This window comes from Vanessa tameamea, chromosome 13 (genome assembly GCF_037043105.1).
Source record: "Vanessa tameamea isolate UH-Manoa-2023 chromosome 13, ilVanTame1 primary haplotype, whole genome shotgun sequence".
Taxonomy (NCBI): Eukaryota; Metazoa; Arthropoda; class Insecta; order Lepidoptera; family Nymphalidae; genus Vanessa; species Vanessa tameamea.
In genome coordinates this window covers 7,874,126-7,892,758 of record NC_087321.1, presented here as the reverse complement: position 1 = coordinate 7,892,758, position 18,633 = coordinate 7,874,126, and the positions used below count along the sequence as shown (strand labels likewise).

General features: G+C 30.1%; 1 protein-coding gene across 2 annotated transcripts in view; it reads left to right on the top strand.

Moving 5' to 3' along the window:
* The first annotated feature begins 450 nt into the window (after positions 1–450).
* Positions 451–18,633, top strand: part of LOC113403382 (G protein-coupled receptor kinase 1) — a 35,698-nt gene continuing 17,515 nt past the window's right edge. Inside the window, exons 1-4 of one of the 2 annotated variants that reach the window (XM_026643920.2) lie at positions 451–955; positions 5,154–5,230; positions 14,535–14,608; positions 14,687–14,788. In XM_026643920.2, the coding sequence (XP_026499705.1) occupies positions 843–955; positions 5,154–5,230; positions 14,535–14,608; positions 14,687–14,788 (366 nt within the window). In that variant the 5' untranslated portion in view covers positions 451–842. The remainder of the gene's footprint in view (positions 956–5,153; positions 5,231–14,534; positions 14,609–14,686; positions 14,789–18,633) is intronic. The other variant, XM_026643921.2, reaches the window with a different exon arrangement.

Below are 18,633 nucleotides of genomic sequence, written 5' to 3'. Positions count from 1 at the left end.
TTTATGAAACGTACAAATTAATTTAGTGCTCAATAATTTTTTTTTTTATATATAAGATATTTGTTTAATATGTGTTCTACCTTTATCTGTTGAATTATCGCGACTTACATAGGTTACGCTAAGCCATTTCTGTTCATCTACTGGACCATCTCAGCTTCTCAGAAAACAATTTTCAATTATATTAATTGAAAATAAAAATAGGCATTTCACCTTGACCACTAATTTAAAAATCAATATATAATTTGATGTCTTACTATACAATACGTTAAGACATCAAATTGTATTTAATGTTAAGTTTTAGCAACCAGTCTGGCAACCAAATTACTTTTTATTTTGGTAGTGTTCTCACCCTTAAAATATTAAAGTTAAATCCATTATAATCTGTAAACATCCAATGTAGTACCTATGTAGCTTTTTGTATATTATCTCTATGTAGATTGTAGGTATAGAATTATGTATAATATATATATGTATGCGATTCAAAGCTACTTGAAATGACGGACCGTAAGCGAGTGATGGTGGATTTGGGTTATACATTTAATGATTGTTGTTTAATCTTACTCATTCGCGTGTATAAATAGATAAAGAATCTTATAAGAAAAACTAATGCGAGTTACTATCTATTATATTGCAGCGAGCCCTTATGTACGTCGTACATTATTATACGAAAGAAAATGTGTCAATCCCCATCAACATTTGTTTTAGATCAGTGAACAGTAGTCATGTGAAGAAGGTTATGACTTTAAGTAGGGAATCTAATTGGAAATTAGGTGTGAAATTAGTGATTGTGTAGTGTACGAGTGCTTAGTATTTTGTGGTGAAGGTGATTATTCAGTCTCAAAATGGCGGACCTCGAGGCTGTGCTGGCCGACGTCAGCTACTTGATGGCAATGGAGAAGTCCAAATGCACTCCAGCAGCAAGAGCCAGCAAAAAAATCGTTTTACCTGATCCAAGGTAATAGCCTTTAATTCATGCGTCATTTAAAAGATAAGGTCTAAGAATCGACGTTTATCTTTATCAACCTTGTTTACAAAATATGTTTCAGTCACAATTTTTAACAAAAATAATCAAAACATTTGAATTTTAAAAAGTAGGCAATACAGATAATTAATAAAAAATATTGAAAATTACTTACCACAAAAATGTAATTTATTGTAATATTAATACAATATAAACTACTTAAAAAATAAACAAACCCTCAAATGTCTTAGATTTTATACAATTCTAATTGCATTAATTACAATATTAAAAGCAAATACAATAATAATTATTAATAATGAAAATATTAATTCAAAAAACCTATCTATTAATATATAAATTATTATATACTGTTGCTTAGAAAAAACTAGTTATGAGATAAGTATTGATTATTTTGAGTGTTGCCTTAAATTTTTTTGGCAAACAAGATATTAAATTAATCAGTGTATAAGATCTTTGGACATTATGTCATTACCAATATTAATTCATTCCAAATCAATTGTAGACAGTGATGTACTCACACTAATTTTTGTAATTGAAAAGTGCAAAAAAACTTAATATTCAACCATTGAATGTTTTTTAATATTACAAATCTTGAGTATTGTTTGGAGTTAAACAAATACAAAAATTTTAAAAATTTGTCATGAAATTGTTACTTAAGCCGTAGAGCATTTTCAATTTGAATGTTTTATGCATCCGTAAATAATAAATAAAAATTATATAATACATTACTCGGTTTCAAGAATAAATAATATTGTTAAAACTGAATCTTTAACATGCAACAAGACAATAAGATAAAAAGGTATTAATATGGGCTAGAGCTGAGTAATTGTAATCATTCAGTTGATGAGGGAAAATTTTGACAATTTTGAACCAATTCTAGGTTACGGCATTAGTATCTTTCAAATGATATAAGATAAATTATATCTTATTTTTCCTCCTTTAATAATAAACAGTATAAATTATGAACATTTAAACACATGCTTTTAAAATGAAACATCTTTTAATATCAGATTTTTTAAAACAGGGATATATTCTAGTCCATAACAAGAAATATCAATGCGAAATTGGATGATAGTTATTATTTCCATTTTCAGACACTTTAAAACTTATATGACATCTATAGTCCTTTATTATGGGGACTATTCAAAAATTATAAACAAAAAACAAATTGAATATTAATCACAATGATCATAATAATCACAAAATATCGAAATTGAGTTTTCAAAACTATTGCTATTAAATAAATGTTCTGTTAAAAAATCCACAGACATGGTATCACCTAAAACTTTGATGTCTTCATTTTCTATAGAACATTGCAAGTTGAGCATTCTGTTTATTGGATATATGGATGCGTCAGCTTACCCTGTCTGACAAGTCGTGACTTCCGGATGATCTGCGTCTATAATTAAAAAAAAAACGATATACTTTCGTTTATAAACAAAATCAGCCAGATCGTCCTTAGCATTAAAATACGAGTTCGCGTATTGGCTTCGATATATGAAAATACCACGTATATCGGCCACTTTATAAACACACATTTTGTAAAATGGTATAGGGGCACACGAGTTTGCATACTGATAATATTACTCAAGGAAATTGAGAGATAATAAATTTTAACTTACTCTCGAGGTATGCAGTACTCATAGCACATTAACATGTACTCCGAGATCGTTTGTGTGGTCTTATGTTATAGAGCCAGAAAGCAGGCACAACGTAGCATCAGAAAGGAAATACTTTCGATACCGAATTCCACCAACACGACACGTTCCGGATGTCACTTACCAGTCATAATAACTGTAAATGATTTATTTGTTATTTTCGGAGAGACGAATCTCTCCTGACTACGATCTGATTACACACTTTCTTCGCGAGGATCACTTGTCGCCGTTTACCATGTCCTAATCATTGGCGAGCGCCTTCAATGGCTCCCAAGATACCTCTGGTATTGACTTATACCTGTGTTGATCCCCACGTTTTAGTTTCGCCTACATGGCTTGGAACATTTTATATCGAAATCCTCTGCCGAAATATTATGAAAGGTAATTCAAGTAGGAGAACTTATCTCTCTTCGTATTTTAGCAAATATTGAAAAAAATATTAATACAGAGGAACAAAAAATGAAAAATAAAATAAATTACAATCATGAATATGACGATAACAGAATAACTGCAACCCAACGCTCTTATATAGAACATCAATGTATAAAAAAAGATGATGGCTTGTATATAATACACGTTATTGAATATTTTCGTTATATAGTTTTTTTTTTTTATAAAGTATATAATAATTTGTGATATCATGTCGAAGTTCGCCTGCACATACATACAGTGCGAGCCTGTTACGCTCTCGCCCAATAGTAGCGTGTTTCGCTGTTATAAATAGAAAGAATAAAGATCTATGAGAATTAAAGCAATTGTTATGACATGATATGATACACGCCGCGATTTTAAAGTTTCGAACGAAAAATATATTCGAAATATATAATAAGTTATAGATAAAAAATATAAAGAGTGACTGAAATCTGTTGCTTATTTATTTAGACCTGAGGGTTCCTTTATTTCATGTTTTATCTGTACAAGGAATGATGGTATAAATTGCTTACTCTCAGGCTTCGAATAACGAATATTATTATAATTCAATTTGAACATCCGTTGAATTGGATTCATGAAAATAAAATATCGATTACAAAATGGTAATTCGAAATAAACTATTGACCCCAAAAGCAATGAATATATTTTTTGTAAAAGATGTAAATAAAATAAAAAACTTGAAATTATTCATTAATTTCATCAGTCAAAATCATTAACGTGTTATGTCGTATGTTTGCTTTGACAACTCATAATTCACCGGAAATCGTACTATAGAAGTCTTAGTAAAAATAAATAAATAAAAAATTATTAAACGAAAAAATGTAAATAAAATAATTTGACCACTGCCTTTTGTACGAAAAAACACAATTCAATTTTCTAATGCCAAAAAGACGAAATGAATTACGATAAAAACCTTGATCGAACTTTTGAATATCAATTTTAATGACAATATTTAAGACGATAGTATTTTCATCGATGGATAATATTCGTAAACGAATACAAAAGAGTATCTTTTATATAAATGAGTTACAGTACATACTTAAATTAAGAATGACTAAGCTTTCTCACTGCTTTTATTTCAGTACAATACCACAGTCATTTGTATTAAAAACTAATATTTTCCGAATGTAAAATAATTCTTGCATTTGCATTAAAAAATAAGTCTTTCCAACAAGCGCTGCGTTATTGTAAATATTTAACATTCATTATAGACATTATCTGTGAGTGCATAGAAATTATCTAAAAAGCAAGATTACAACAGCCATAATGATTCGCAATAACTGCGACTCATTTTAAAATTAATGGTGCCCGACTATTCTATTGATGTTAAAGAGTTATTCATTCAATAATAGTATTTAGATATCCCATCTAAAAGTTATAACTTCACGTTTGTGTATATGGATTACTGCTTTTGAATAGTTTTTATGTGCGTGCTATTAAAATTTATCTTTACAGCAGAGTTTTGTCCATGATTTAACTTTCCTGTGTTTAATTTTCGTTCATTCATTGCAGAGCTTTAAAGAGCGTGGGTGAAAATATTGCATAATTAATCAGATTCCTCAAATTTTCTTTAATATAGCCATCATACCATAAACTGGTTGAAGTAATATTAAACTTAATATTAAATCTATTATCTATTTATTCCTATTCAAATTGTATTTTTACTGCAAATTTAATCGGAAAACGAAGTAATTTTAATCGAACTTTTTTTAATAAGTTGCAGAACCTTGCAGAAATGAATTAGCAACATTTTGTCGACTTATTAAACGCTGTGAGTCGACTTAAGACAATTTTTCGAAAAGTAAAACTGAATGTTTTAAATAAAACATTATTATTCGAATACTTCGTTCTGACATAACTATCATGAACAAACAAGGCCTTTACTAGACTCGTAAAAATATCCGAGCGAATGTGCGACATAAAAAAAAATGTCTTCATAGTTGTCACATAGTAAACAAAACGATAAAACACTTTTGTGATTTTGTTTATTTAACATTCGGTTTCTGTTATGACTGAGCAATCCGTTTGTGTAGAATACATTGAAATATTAATAATGAATAATGTGTTTTATTTTGTTCCAGCGTTCGGAGTGTGATGCATAAATATATGGAGAAGAAAAATGAAGTAAATTTCGACAAAATATTTAATCAAGTTCTAGGTATGTAAAATTAACATTCATTTGTTCGTAAAGTAAGCATAAAATATTTAAACACCATATAATAAAAACAATCAATGAAAGAAAGACACTAATGTTTTTATAATCGTATTGTTCATAGAAGCCATTATAAGCTTATACATTGTACGATCACTAAATAATGCTAAGTAGTCCGGGTATGTATTTACGTGTTTATGTATACACACACCTATGTATTACATAAAATTATGTGTGTATGTATTATTATATATGTAGGGGAATTTTTCTTTCGCCGCACATAATCTTGAGAACAAATTATTTGGACTCTAACCCAATTTCGTCCGTCGCTTCGGCATAATGAACATCTGAGTAAGTTTTCATTAAATTCAAATCAGCAGCTTAGCTATTAGAATAAAACTTAACAAAATATAGATGATTATTATCTTTATTGGCGTCAAATAAGAAATTAAACTTGATAAAACAAAATTCAATTTACGTTAAATTTTTAATTTTAAAACCAATATCCAACTTTGGCCAAAGAAGATTAGCGTAAGTGCCGAACATTGTAATAATTGAAAGATAATGTTTCGTTTTAGATAAATAAAGTTAGTTTAGATTGAACACATTCGATTATTATCATTGCTGTAAACTTATTCAGCCTCTTTTCATTTTTCCAATAACATAATTGCATTATCTCCGCGGAAGTAGGTTAGTGTGTGCGAAGAACCCTTTGTACAGTTCTTTCATCTCGAAACATGTTACTGCTCAAGTCTTGCAACACGTGTTTATGTTGAGAAATATGTATGTTTTTCCCGTTGTGCAGACCAAAGACCGTATGCATTGTTCATTTGAATATATGTATAAATCTGATACCGAGAATTATTTTTTATTAGTAGCTGTCACCACCTATAGACATTGGCGGAAATATTAATCATTACATACCTTACATCATCAATGCGCCACCAACTATCGGAGCTAAGAAGTTATGTCGCTTGTGCCTGTAGTAACTAATTAATTTGAAAATTATTTGGAATGAACAAATAATAAAAATACCTTAAAGAGGAGGTTTTGCTCAGAAGCAGCAGCAAAGTATTGACGGTCCCTTTATACATGCTAACGCAAAAGAAAAAGACCATTAGATCGATAATGAAGCGTACGAGATGATAAAGAATGTAAGGAGGACAATTTCTGTAGCTACGTTCTTATAGAGATTTGTATCGTACACCACATTAAACGTGAACAAGATAGGCGGGCGCTGTACACACACATACGTATATTTCAATTCGTCGGTCCGTCCGTCCTCACAAATGGTTTTACTTTTTATGCGGTAAACACTGAGACTATAATCTTACAAAGAGCTGTCTCTCATAGTGGTTTGTCTTGTATCTTAAATGAAGTCAACTTATGTGACAGGTGAATAATATTAGTAAATGTACACGTCATAAATTAAAATATTAATTTTGTCCTCATAAATGGGAATTCTAAACATTTTTCGAGAACTTATGTACGACTTTACTAATGACAAGTATTTAAATAGACGGCTCATTAAATTAAATTGTTACAGAAGACATTAGAACAAATAGTATGCAACAATTGGAAAAACCACCAATAGTTAAAAACACTAATGGAAGTAATTTTGTATTTGATCAAGTGAATTAAAAATTGTAGTGAAAATAAGTGTGTATTTATGATTTTGGAAAAAGAATGTCGATTCGGTTACATCTCTTTGACAGTAAGCTAAAACATTGCCTAATTTTCGGCAGAAATATAACGCTTGGGTTATTTGAAGTCGGTACTCTTTTACGTCTTCGAAATAATGATCCAACACGCGACTGAGTCAGAATGCTTAAAAAAAGAAATTTTGTACTGTAAGTCCTTTATTGCTTTTGAAGACTCGATTTATGGCACAAATCAAAGAAACGCTGCAAGATGCTTTTATAGTTAACGGCAATGTGAAGATTCCGATTCGAGATTGGACATCGAAATTTTACATAAAAAATTGTTATAGGAGTTTAAGTCGCACTCAACGAATTTCGTCGTCGTCAACATCATCGGTATTAATTTATTCGGTAGTTAACATACACACATAGTCAACTCTAAACTATAGAGCTAAAGTTATGATTTTATATTATAACATAGAATACGTGCGAAGTATGCACGTGGAATGCAATTTTAGAGGGACAGGAAATGCAATGTTTTTACTGTGTTAGGGACACAGTCGATGCAACACAAATTACAAAGAGCCCCATGTTTAAAATTATTTTCAGTATTCAATAATAGTAAATTTTGATTTGTTCAAATGGTAAATATTACTCTTATTCTGAGAATGTCCCAACGTACGTTTATACTGCACATCATATATGTTATACATAAGTTCAATGTTCATGTGAGCGGCACGCTTGAAACCGGGTCAGAAGTAAATAGTTTTTACAAAATAATCTAAATCAATATTTGTGAATCCGTCACCGGGAAATCACTACCAGTATTTTGATGAAAATCAACACTGATATATTTAACGTCCTGATAAATGCAAACGATAGAATGGACGACATTCTGAATCTTTAAACTTCATGTCCTGATTTAATACGAACGAAATACACTGTATTTGATATTTAAAAATGTTTGTATGTTATTAATTATGAACTAAGAATCATATTTTTTTATATCCCTGTCCCAATTTTATGCGTTACCTGTCGTGTCCAATCCAAAACATCCAGGTCCTCTCAAACACACAAAAAAATCATTAAATCGGTTCATTCCCTACTTCTATACCTACAAATGTATTTTGAAATTTGAATTAACAAGTAATTCAACAATAGCGTGTTCCATTTACAAAGTTTGATGACAAATTTGAATGAGTTATCCGGTGTTACAATTATGCATTAGCATAGAATAATAGGTATTATATGTCACCAGCAAATATTTGATTATGTTAATTATTAATCTTACGTCTCACACAATAGTTGGCTAATCTGCCTAGGGTGCTGGAATATTTTTCATTAAAGTTGTCACATATATTAAAAATGTCTCATTTGTTGTTAACCATGATCGCAAACATATTTGTTTCAATATTTGTCGCAGAGGTCAATGTTATTTTGGTGACCCTGCAACTGTACCCATTGTTTTCTTTAAGAAAAAAGAACTTGAATGTGATGTTCTCCTATGCGGTTTCGATTTCAATTCGACAACAGTCAACTGTGCAGAAAATGTCATAGTGCACAACTGTTTGCCCTCACTCGTATTTACTCGGATTCTATGGATTGTTGAAATAAATAATATTTATTTATTTATAGTCCGACAATCCGAAAAGAGCGATTCGAACCTAATTATTTGCAGCCAGCAGTGAGTCTACTAGGCGTTCCTATATATGTAGCAATACGATGATGTTTTATAATATTTTTTTTAAATTTTTATTTATTTGTAAGAAATGTCAGTCCATTCGACTTTCTGACAACCGCCGCCAATTGAAAAATTCCCAGTACATTATTTTAAATTTCTTAATTAACTCTTGTCCCCATATTCCATACCGGATTTGCTATTAAAAATATGATATACGAAATTTAGTGACGCCTTTCATAATCTACTTTCCTGATGACGTTACTCTGGTTAGCACTAAATTTACGTTAAAGGAAATGTAATTAAACTCGTTAACACTCTGTGGCTAATAAGTCTTTGCTGAGTAAAAACTTTCATGTAAATTAGTATCAGCTATTTAAAATGACACATTTACTCCGCTATACATATAAATATATAAACACAAATGTCAAATAGAATATGTTAGGATAATTTTATAGACCCCGGTAACGTTTAATAAAATTTTAAAATGACTGACTGACATACATCGCACAGTTTAAGCCGGTTGCTCTAACGGGCTGAAATTTTGCACAGAAATTCCTCAGGTTATAAGGTCATCTTCTAAGTGGGTTGAATAGGGGATGAAATTGTGTGAAATTAATTTGGAATTAAATTGATGTAAATTGTGTGGAAATTTGTTTAAAGATTTTTTTGAAGGTAGTTGTTATTTTGGATGTTAGAAATGTAAATGTAAAACGTTGTTGAGGCTTCCGTTCTGTTCTAAGGAATTGGCTGTTCAATGAACGTTTTTAAATATGCATCACCCAAGAGGGTGAAATCGAAGATGCAAGTTTGTATTGATGTTTGAGCATTTGCTTATTAGTACGGTTATTACAGTGTTTTTGAAACGAAGAGGTGTATGAAAGTTACTCAGGAACTTACTAAGGAAGTTTGCGATTATACATATTTTGAAAATGCATCCCTTGAGAGGAATTGATTGGGGTTGAATTTATTAGTTGTCTTTTTTTAAATCAGAATATTGTTATTAGGCTATCCTAGGTTCAATACAGGTTATCAAATAAGTAATACTTATAAAATTCAGTGGATTTTTATACAGGGTTATTGGTAATTCGACGTATTCCCGTTAGGAGGTGATAGGGGTGACTATTTGCGGTAATTTTAACCCCATATGCATAATGCAAAAGTGAACCATTTTTGAGTTATCGCTTTTTTTAGATTTTTTCAATATAAGTCAAAAATGCAACTTCAAAAATTTATTTAAAAAAAAGTATCTTAAAAAGTATATGGACTTTTCAATTGTAAAATTGACGGCTTATCCTGTCTATATCTTTCTATACATATAATAAAAATGGAGTGTATTTGTAATATCAAAATAACCGCTTTTTACTTAATCCGTATGTACATACATATGTAGGTATACAAGGTACATATACCGAAACTTTTTTTTTTTAATTTTTGTCAGCCAGTTTCATTTAAATATTATATATACATATATTTATACAAAAAAAGTTAAACTACAATAAGTATTGAGCCTATCGTACACAGGGTAATACCGGTTGTCCAAGGTCTTTTCACTTCCGGTATTTCAAATATATCGCATAAGATATCAACATGAAATCTTTACTGTGACTTATCTGTAAACGACCGAACGAATTTTCTATATAAAATTGAGAGACTTTCAAATCTGACAATACGACGTTTTTATTTAATATGTATCTATTATTATTTTGGCAGCGTATACGGAATACATGATATACATGATAGTACCAGTGGTTTGAAAAGTAGGATGTTCACATAATATCCGATGAAATAATATGTTATTATATTTGGCTGAATTCAATACATATATCATATAATTCTTTGCAAGTCATGGTTTTTAATTCCGCTGTTTTCTAATCATATATATCTGTATGTATGTCTTTGGTCTAGTAGTCCATAAGGCAACAGATCCCGAGGCTTTTAATTCAGGGCGAGGCGAATAAAACTATAGTGGGTTTTCTCAGACCTTATCTTTGCCAAAAGCGGAGAACATGTTCAATAAAAAGTATTTAATTAAATACCTATCTTGACCAAAAACTACGTAAATAATGAATCTTAGCAAATAGGAACAATATCAATTTGTGTGATATAGCTCGATATTGCAGCTGGAGTACCTACTCAAGGCAAGTAACAAACGCAATTTACGGGCGGCGGCCCCTTAGACTTGCAGTAAATAACTTTATCGGGTGCGCTGGATGCTACGTGGATAGGGCAAAGGCTATTTGGTTTGCACTTAGCCGAGCACGTCCTTCATTATCTACACATTGCCATTCCACATAATTACGTTACATAATATTACAGTGACTTTTATAGTAATTACTCGGATGTTATCTTTACAATATAGACAATACGCAGAAGAAACTGATGTGCGTTATAAAATTGTATTTTATTGAATATCATAAAATGCAAAGTCACAGTTTTATTATTTTCTTGATTGACCGCAATATTGGGCGCTATTTTTTAACCGTTAAGAATTATTAACGACGAAATTTATTTTTGCAATATTTTAGTACTATTTGATTGGCTCGTGATGACAAAACGCTGTATTCAAATGAGATTTGATTATCGAATTCTTATAGATCAATACAAAAACGAGCGATCAAGCAAAACGGAAGTACCATGTGTACCATGAGCACACCTTTCCAACTACACCATTGTGTAGTCGCTTCATTGTTGTAGTTTTTTGTTATCGTTTTATCTTCGCTTATTTCCACCAAGTGTGAACACATCCTTAGTCCGTAACGTGTAAATAAGGTAAATGTACCACGTTTACACGAAAATGTAAACGTTCATCTTAAGTCTCTCTTTTGTATTTCGTTAAAACCAGAACTATATTATTTACGAGGATAACGTGCGAAAAACTCATCCCATAAATATATAACTCATCTATTATTGTAAATATTGCAATGATGACAAACATTTTTGTTAACGTTATAAAATATACCTAGGTTTCCAAAATTCAGATATATTTAATTTTTAACTAACAGTGACTGAATGATCGCACATCAGGAATGCATACAGCAATTGTTTTATGAAACTCAAAGCGCCCATACTTTCTTCTATAAATTATAAACTACGCTATGTATTTGTACATGAATAGCACTTCTTACTTAGTAGTTTGCCGTATGACATATTGCGTGCGTTAACAATATTAAATCCATCAATGATTTATTTTAGTTTAAAATAAAGAAAGACAATTTGATATATTCATACAAAATCCTGGTTATTATAATTACTGCGTATGTTGACACAATCTCACAGTTTACGATTGAGAATGGCCATTGCACACATTTTAGTTTGTTAGAATCCCACATAACCCGCCACGATTCTGATATCTTCGAAGGTTTCCCTGCGAAAAAGAAATATCTCCACGCAAGTCCCCGCATCAATTTTACAAAGTTGTAACTCAATTCATGGTCTTAATTTTAAGTTCAATTAGATGTCTTTAAATCTGTCTTAGTATTTTTTTTTACTATAAGTATAGTAGTATAGCAATTAGCTAAAACTACAGCTTCGCCCACATACAGTACAGTTTTTACCGAAAATTCTTGTAAATCTGCCATCGTGCCAGTTTAAAGTTTAGTTATTCTGTATTTATAATAGAGCATATTTTAATAACAGGTATATATTTTTTGTAAATCATATTATTTTATAAATATATAATGGACTATTTAGTCAGCGCAAGTGGGTAAAGCAAATACCATTATTTCAGTTTAAAATCTTAATATTATAGAAATATTTTTACTCAGCTAGTCTTTCTGATGGTGAAAGGTGATAGTGTTTCTGCGTATACCACATAATATATTATACTTTGTGAAAGTTAATTTAAGCAAGCAGACGTTACGTCTCCTCTGTGGGTAATTACAGCTTAAACACTATTCAAATAGGGTTATGACAATACATTTTTTGTTCACTGTATAATATCTACTAGGATGGTGACCACCCAAACGGACATGCACAAAACCCGACTACCGTTAAAAGCAGACCAAGTTATAAATGTTTACTACTTCCAATTTTACTATCCATTCATAACATTAATTAATTTACTAAAACGCCTTCTTAAATCAATATATATGTATGGAAACGTACGTATATCGACCTTGTGATATTTATTTAATAATTTATTATAATAGATAATTGTATTTATATGACTATCGTATCATTTACAATTACGCATGAGGATTTACGTCAGGGACTGCGGAATGTGTGAACTTTGTTTATTCATCTTTATTGAAATTATGGAAGAACTGAAAAGTGAAAACAACATACGTACGTTATGTTCCCTTGATATCTTTGACGTAAAACAATTAAATTAAACTATTTTTTCGTCGCCATTGGTTTATTTCATGTACACCTAAAAATATTTTAGTAGTCGGGACATATAAAGATTCTCAAAAAGACCGTTAGTTTTTTATCAGACAGTATTTCATATCTGACGTCCACTTGAACGAATTGAAGCTACAACACAAGTCACAAATATTAAATACTAACTACCCTTTCCTTGACCCTTAATCTAACCTAAGTCGCAGAACCTAATGTGTTAAATTGCTGCACCCGGACACTTCGATACGAACTCGCAACGACAATTAGTGACAATGGCTAAATACGCAGTCTGAATCTTTGTTGTAGAATTAAAATAACAGATAAAAATGATAAAAATTAGGAAAAGAATACTCTTTCGTAAATATTTCCTCAATCTATTGAACCTCAATAAATAATAAAAAATATGGATAGTCCATATATCTGTACCGTGTACAAATTATGTAATTTAAAAAAAAGACCGCAATATGAATAGCTCTATTTGAAAAAAAAAAACAGCAAAACAACTTTATTTAAAAAAAAACTGTAATTCAAAGAATTTCAACTGCTCATCTTTTAATAATATTGTCATAGATTAATATTGCTGCTAATTAGGAAGTTCTGTAACTTTTACTATGTACTACCTCGAGCTTTGCTCATGTTAAATATGAAAAGTTAAGAAAGAAAATGGACTGTAACAAAGATACTCAGTTTGAGGACCACTGATGAAACACCAATTACCAAGAAAATATCGGAGATGGTAATGATGATAGAATAAGGGTCTACATAAAACTTTTAAACCAAAACCATAATTAATAACACACCTAAACCGTCCTCATGGATCACTCCGATCATGGATGATAACTGTATGAAAATCCGTTCAGTAGTTTTTTGAGTTATTGCGTTCTGTCAGACAGACTGGAAAACATCGTCGAGGGACTTTGTATATAATATATTTATAAGGTACAGAATTATTTACCTACTAGCTACAAAGGCTACAAAATGTGACACAATTGTAGTTTTATAAATCAAACGTTGCGACGTAAGTTACGACGCGACACAATTCAGCTAATATATGTATATGCGGTCTTTTTAATGTACTGAAACATATAATAAAATCTTTACACGTGAGTTTTTTTTTCTTATTTTAAAATATATGTTAATTTCGTTAGTTCAGTATTGCAACTATGCAGTTTAATTTTGTAATCCCACTCATTTATTACCGTGTCTGGCTTCACGAAGCCTGTTTTTAATGAATGATTTACGTTAATGTTCTTTGTTATACTTATATATATAAAATCAGATTATAATATAATACAGAAAACAGTATATAGGTATTTAAGAAAATACTAAAGCAACAGCACTGTTATAAACGATTTATTTAGACATGTACTTAAACTAATGCTATTTAGTGCTTAAAATTATGTCATATTTTTATATAATTGAATTTTTATTATTTTATTAAACTAATTATAATTAGTTTCATAAAATAAAAATTCAATTGTTGATTATTGATGATATTCAATTGTTGATAAAATAAGAATTCAGTGGTTCGATGAATAATTATTCATAGACAAATAGTTTTATTGTGGTCATTGAATAATTACGAAAAATAATTAAATGTGACATGTCATAATTGTGATGATACTAATTTTGAAATTTGTGTTTGTTTCAGGTTATTTATTATTTAAGGAATTTTGCGAACAAACGTCAGAAGAACCAGTGCCACAATTAAAATTTTACGAAGAGGTAAATAATATTACGATGGAGATATGCGTAATAAACGTTTAGCTAGAATAAATAATAATATTGCGTTTTGTTCGTCAGATAAAGTTATACGAAAAGCAGGAATGCGTGGAGGAAAGGCGAAGAATCGCGAGAGATATTTATGACAATTTTATAATGAAGGAACTATTAGCACATTCGCACGTAAGTTCATTTTTATTGATTTTATGAAAATAGGTCGAACTTATAAAGTTATTTATATTATTTTGTTGCTTTTGACCTATTATTAGTATTGAATAGATTATTCTTTATAGGAAGTTTCAATAGAAAGAAAACATACTTTTATAAGGGTGGAGAGTGGAAAAATATACATTCGTCACTTGTTTCTCTAAACGACTTTGACTCATCTAAACAGCGTACATAGCTATATTTGATTAAAAAAAAAACCAATACTTATTTACCACTAAAGTAGAAAAATAAATTAAATGCTAACGACAAAAATTAAAAAAGTTACTTCGATTCCGATGTTCATCTATCGGCTTGCACCGACCCCAAAAATATCCAATTAGATATTGTAAATACCAAAATAACAATACTTTTGTATTATATTGTCCTTATAAATATATTGATCTATATATATTTATTTTCTTAGTACTTATAAAAAAGTTTTTCGTATAAGTGTACAATGCACGAAATATTTTAAACTTTAATTTATTTTTTTCCTATTGTTTAGTTTGCATGTTAGAATGCTATAAACCTAGGATCATTTTATGTTGTACATATTTATATCTGAATAGATTTGCCTTGTCTTGCTTTGAATAGCACTGACTTTAAAAACAACCGAATATCTGTTTTTAATATTAACATGCAGTCAAGATTTTGATATTGCCTATAGTTTATTGTTATTTTTTTTTTTTTGGTATTACGGACGTAAATGATTGCGTTCAAAACAATCAGATTAAACGTTATAATTCAAAAAGTTTGAGTAATTACCAGTCATGCTTGTACTCATATATTCTCTCAATGAAAATATTTGAAGTGCATTTTTTTAATACAAAATCAAATGCAAACCGAAATTGGAAGATTGGATGTTTCAAGCAAAATATATTTTACAGGTCTTAATGAGTCACCCAGCTTCGCTAGAAATTTAAATTGAAGAGGACGTATTTCTATATAATTTGTTTACTCTGAACCTCAAAGCAATTCTTTGGTTGTATAATTCATACAGGACATTTTTTTTTTCATAAAACTAACAAACGAATGTCCTTGTTGATTATTCGTACTAGAGAGTGACAATTTCATTTAAATTTCGTTTGAAGCCAAATAATAATCAATGTGTGCGTAAGAGTCGTACATTCGCTGATACAGGAATGAAAGTTAAATGTAATTTTCTCAGTGAAGAAATTGGAACTTTCATTAGTATGGTTGGACCAAAAAAAATCAATAACCACATTGATAAGCTACATCTGAAAAACATATAACGTATAAACATATTGTTAAGCCTATTTTTGATATCACTACTGAAATAATGTAACAAACAAACGAATTTTATAACTTTGTAATATTAGTAAGATAAGATAAAACTACTGCCGATTGATTCTACCGAAAAGAACTGTGCCAAGGGTTTACCCTCTATGTTTCGTACATTTGTGGACCTGTGCGAACATATAACGACCCGTACTTGCTTCTTGCTTGTCAGATTGGTCTATGGTCATTGCTCCACTCTACGTAGCTTGAAGTTATATAGCTAAATAATCTAAAATATTGTTACATAGTTTTCATACACATAGCTTCTGAAATGACCGCTTTCAAACATACAAAACAGTGCAATATTAACATACGAGAGGATAAACCTAACCATAATGTCAACATTTCCACATTTAAAGGAGGACTTTTGGTTAAGTGAAATGTTTGAGTAATCTTAAAATTGTCATTAGTATTGCTACAGACGTATGTTTTCGTAAAGAGCACTGTTAAGTAGATACTCTTGGCAACGTGCCAGCCGTCTGCCACTTCGTAAGCCTTCAATCGCAATACGGGTACGTGTACGACGCCTTACTTATACATTAGTCGTAAACACTGTGTGTGTGTGTTCAATCCGTTTGAAAGTTCACTCATCTGTAATAATCTCGTGCAAACATCCGTTTAAAAAAAGCATTAAAGTTTTCAATGAATGTCACGAGATTAAAGCTAGTTCGAATATTTTTAATGTATATTATAGTATGCAGATTGTTTTTAATCGTTTTCAAAGATCCGTTTAATACTTTTATAATACAATACGATATTAAAACCGGCCAGGTGTAAGTCGGACTCGCGCACGAAGGGTTTCGTACCAATTACTATAAAAACGGCAAAAAATCACATTTATTGTATGGAAACTCCTAAATATTTATTTTATTCTTTTTTTCGTATGAGTTGTTATAGCGGCAACAGAAGTTCATCATCTGTCTATCAAGGTTCATGAGATATAGCCTGGTGATAGACAGACAGACGGACGGGCAGCGGAGTGTTAGTAATAGGGTCCTGTTTTATCCTTTGGTTACGGAACCCTATTAATTAAATATTATGTAGAGCTAATATTTCTTATTTATATTTACATAAGTATACATAAATATTTATAAAAATAACCACTGACCGACCGAAACACGATTTAAAGTCTTAATCGTTAACGAATATTCGATTAAAACTTTAAGTGAAATTATAACTTTTATATGTAATAGGTTAAAGCTATTCTTAATTTTTTATCATTCTGTCTAATCTTTCTCGGCTTCAATATTAAATAAAAGACATAAATTTCTAATTTATATCAAAAAATATAATCGTAGTGGTTATCTTAATCTACTACCGGTTTGGAGTATGAATTCTAAATTGGATTCTCTTTTAAATTATTACTAGTGAATTTTTTTTTAAATTGATCATTCGTTTCTGAGTTTACTCCATACATACAAACAAACAGATATTACCTTTTTATAATAAATAGTAGAACATTTGTCAAGATAATTTTTAAATGTAATTTATTTTGATTATGATGTGATATTTTTATCTACTGTTGGTTGTCCTATTGAAAATAAAAATAATATTACTTTAGATAATTAAGTTTTTAATGGATGTCAAATTTATGAAAAGTAATTTAAAAAAGTTATACTTGTACATACTCCTCTACATCATGTACAATATAAAGTAAACGGATTCAGATCTTTATTAAAAAACAACGTTAAATCTATTATTTGGTTTAATGTTTTTTTATGTAACTGAATCCAGTGCAGGCGAGATTCTTTTAAAAGTTAAGAACCTCTTTAGTGGGTAAATTGAAGATTTGAAACGACTTTTTTTCAATTGGACGGGAATTGTTTCCTTTTTCCAAGCGCTCGACGCTTTACTTATCTGTCTTAACAGTGACGTTCTCGGGGGAGAGAAAAGGTATAAATAATTGTCTTCGGTATACTGCCAAGTGAAGTGCTCTTAGTGAGACTAAATATATTTTATTGCAAAGACCTATTAATTTTGCTTTTGTGTTACAGATAAATGTTTGTGCCTATTTAGTTGATTTTAAAAGGATATATAATCATATCAATATGATAGACCGAGGAATTATAGTTGGTTTTTTTTTTGTCTTGAGCAATATAACAAATGCTCCACTAGCTGTTCTCGTTAAACTTCACAGAGATTATCCAAAATATGTATATCGAAACGGTACAATATATATAGGACTTGTACGTGTTCAGAAATAAAGTTTTGTATTGAATAATTTAGACGCAATCGAGTTTCGACTATTGTCGAATGCACTTTGTCTAGCCCGTTCATATTCAGTTAATATTCACCTCCGCCCTTAGACTGTAAAAAATATATATGTCACCGTATAATTATAAATACCGTTAGATTATAATCTATCTCGTAAAATTGTAAGCTTTCGAAAGATTGTGAACCGAAACTTACTACTTACAATTTAACGCATTACTTTACGTTAGATTATAATCTACCGAATCTAATTAAAGTTTTTTAAATCTAACCTTACCGAAAGATTATAAGCTATCGGACTTTCATACGTT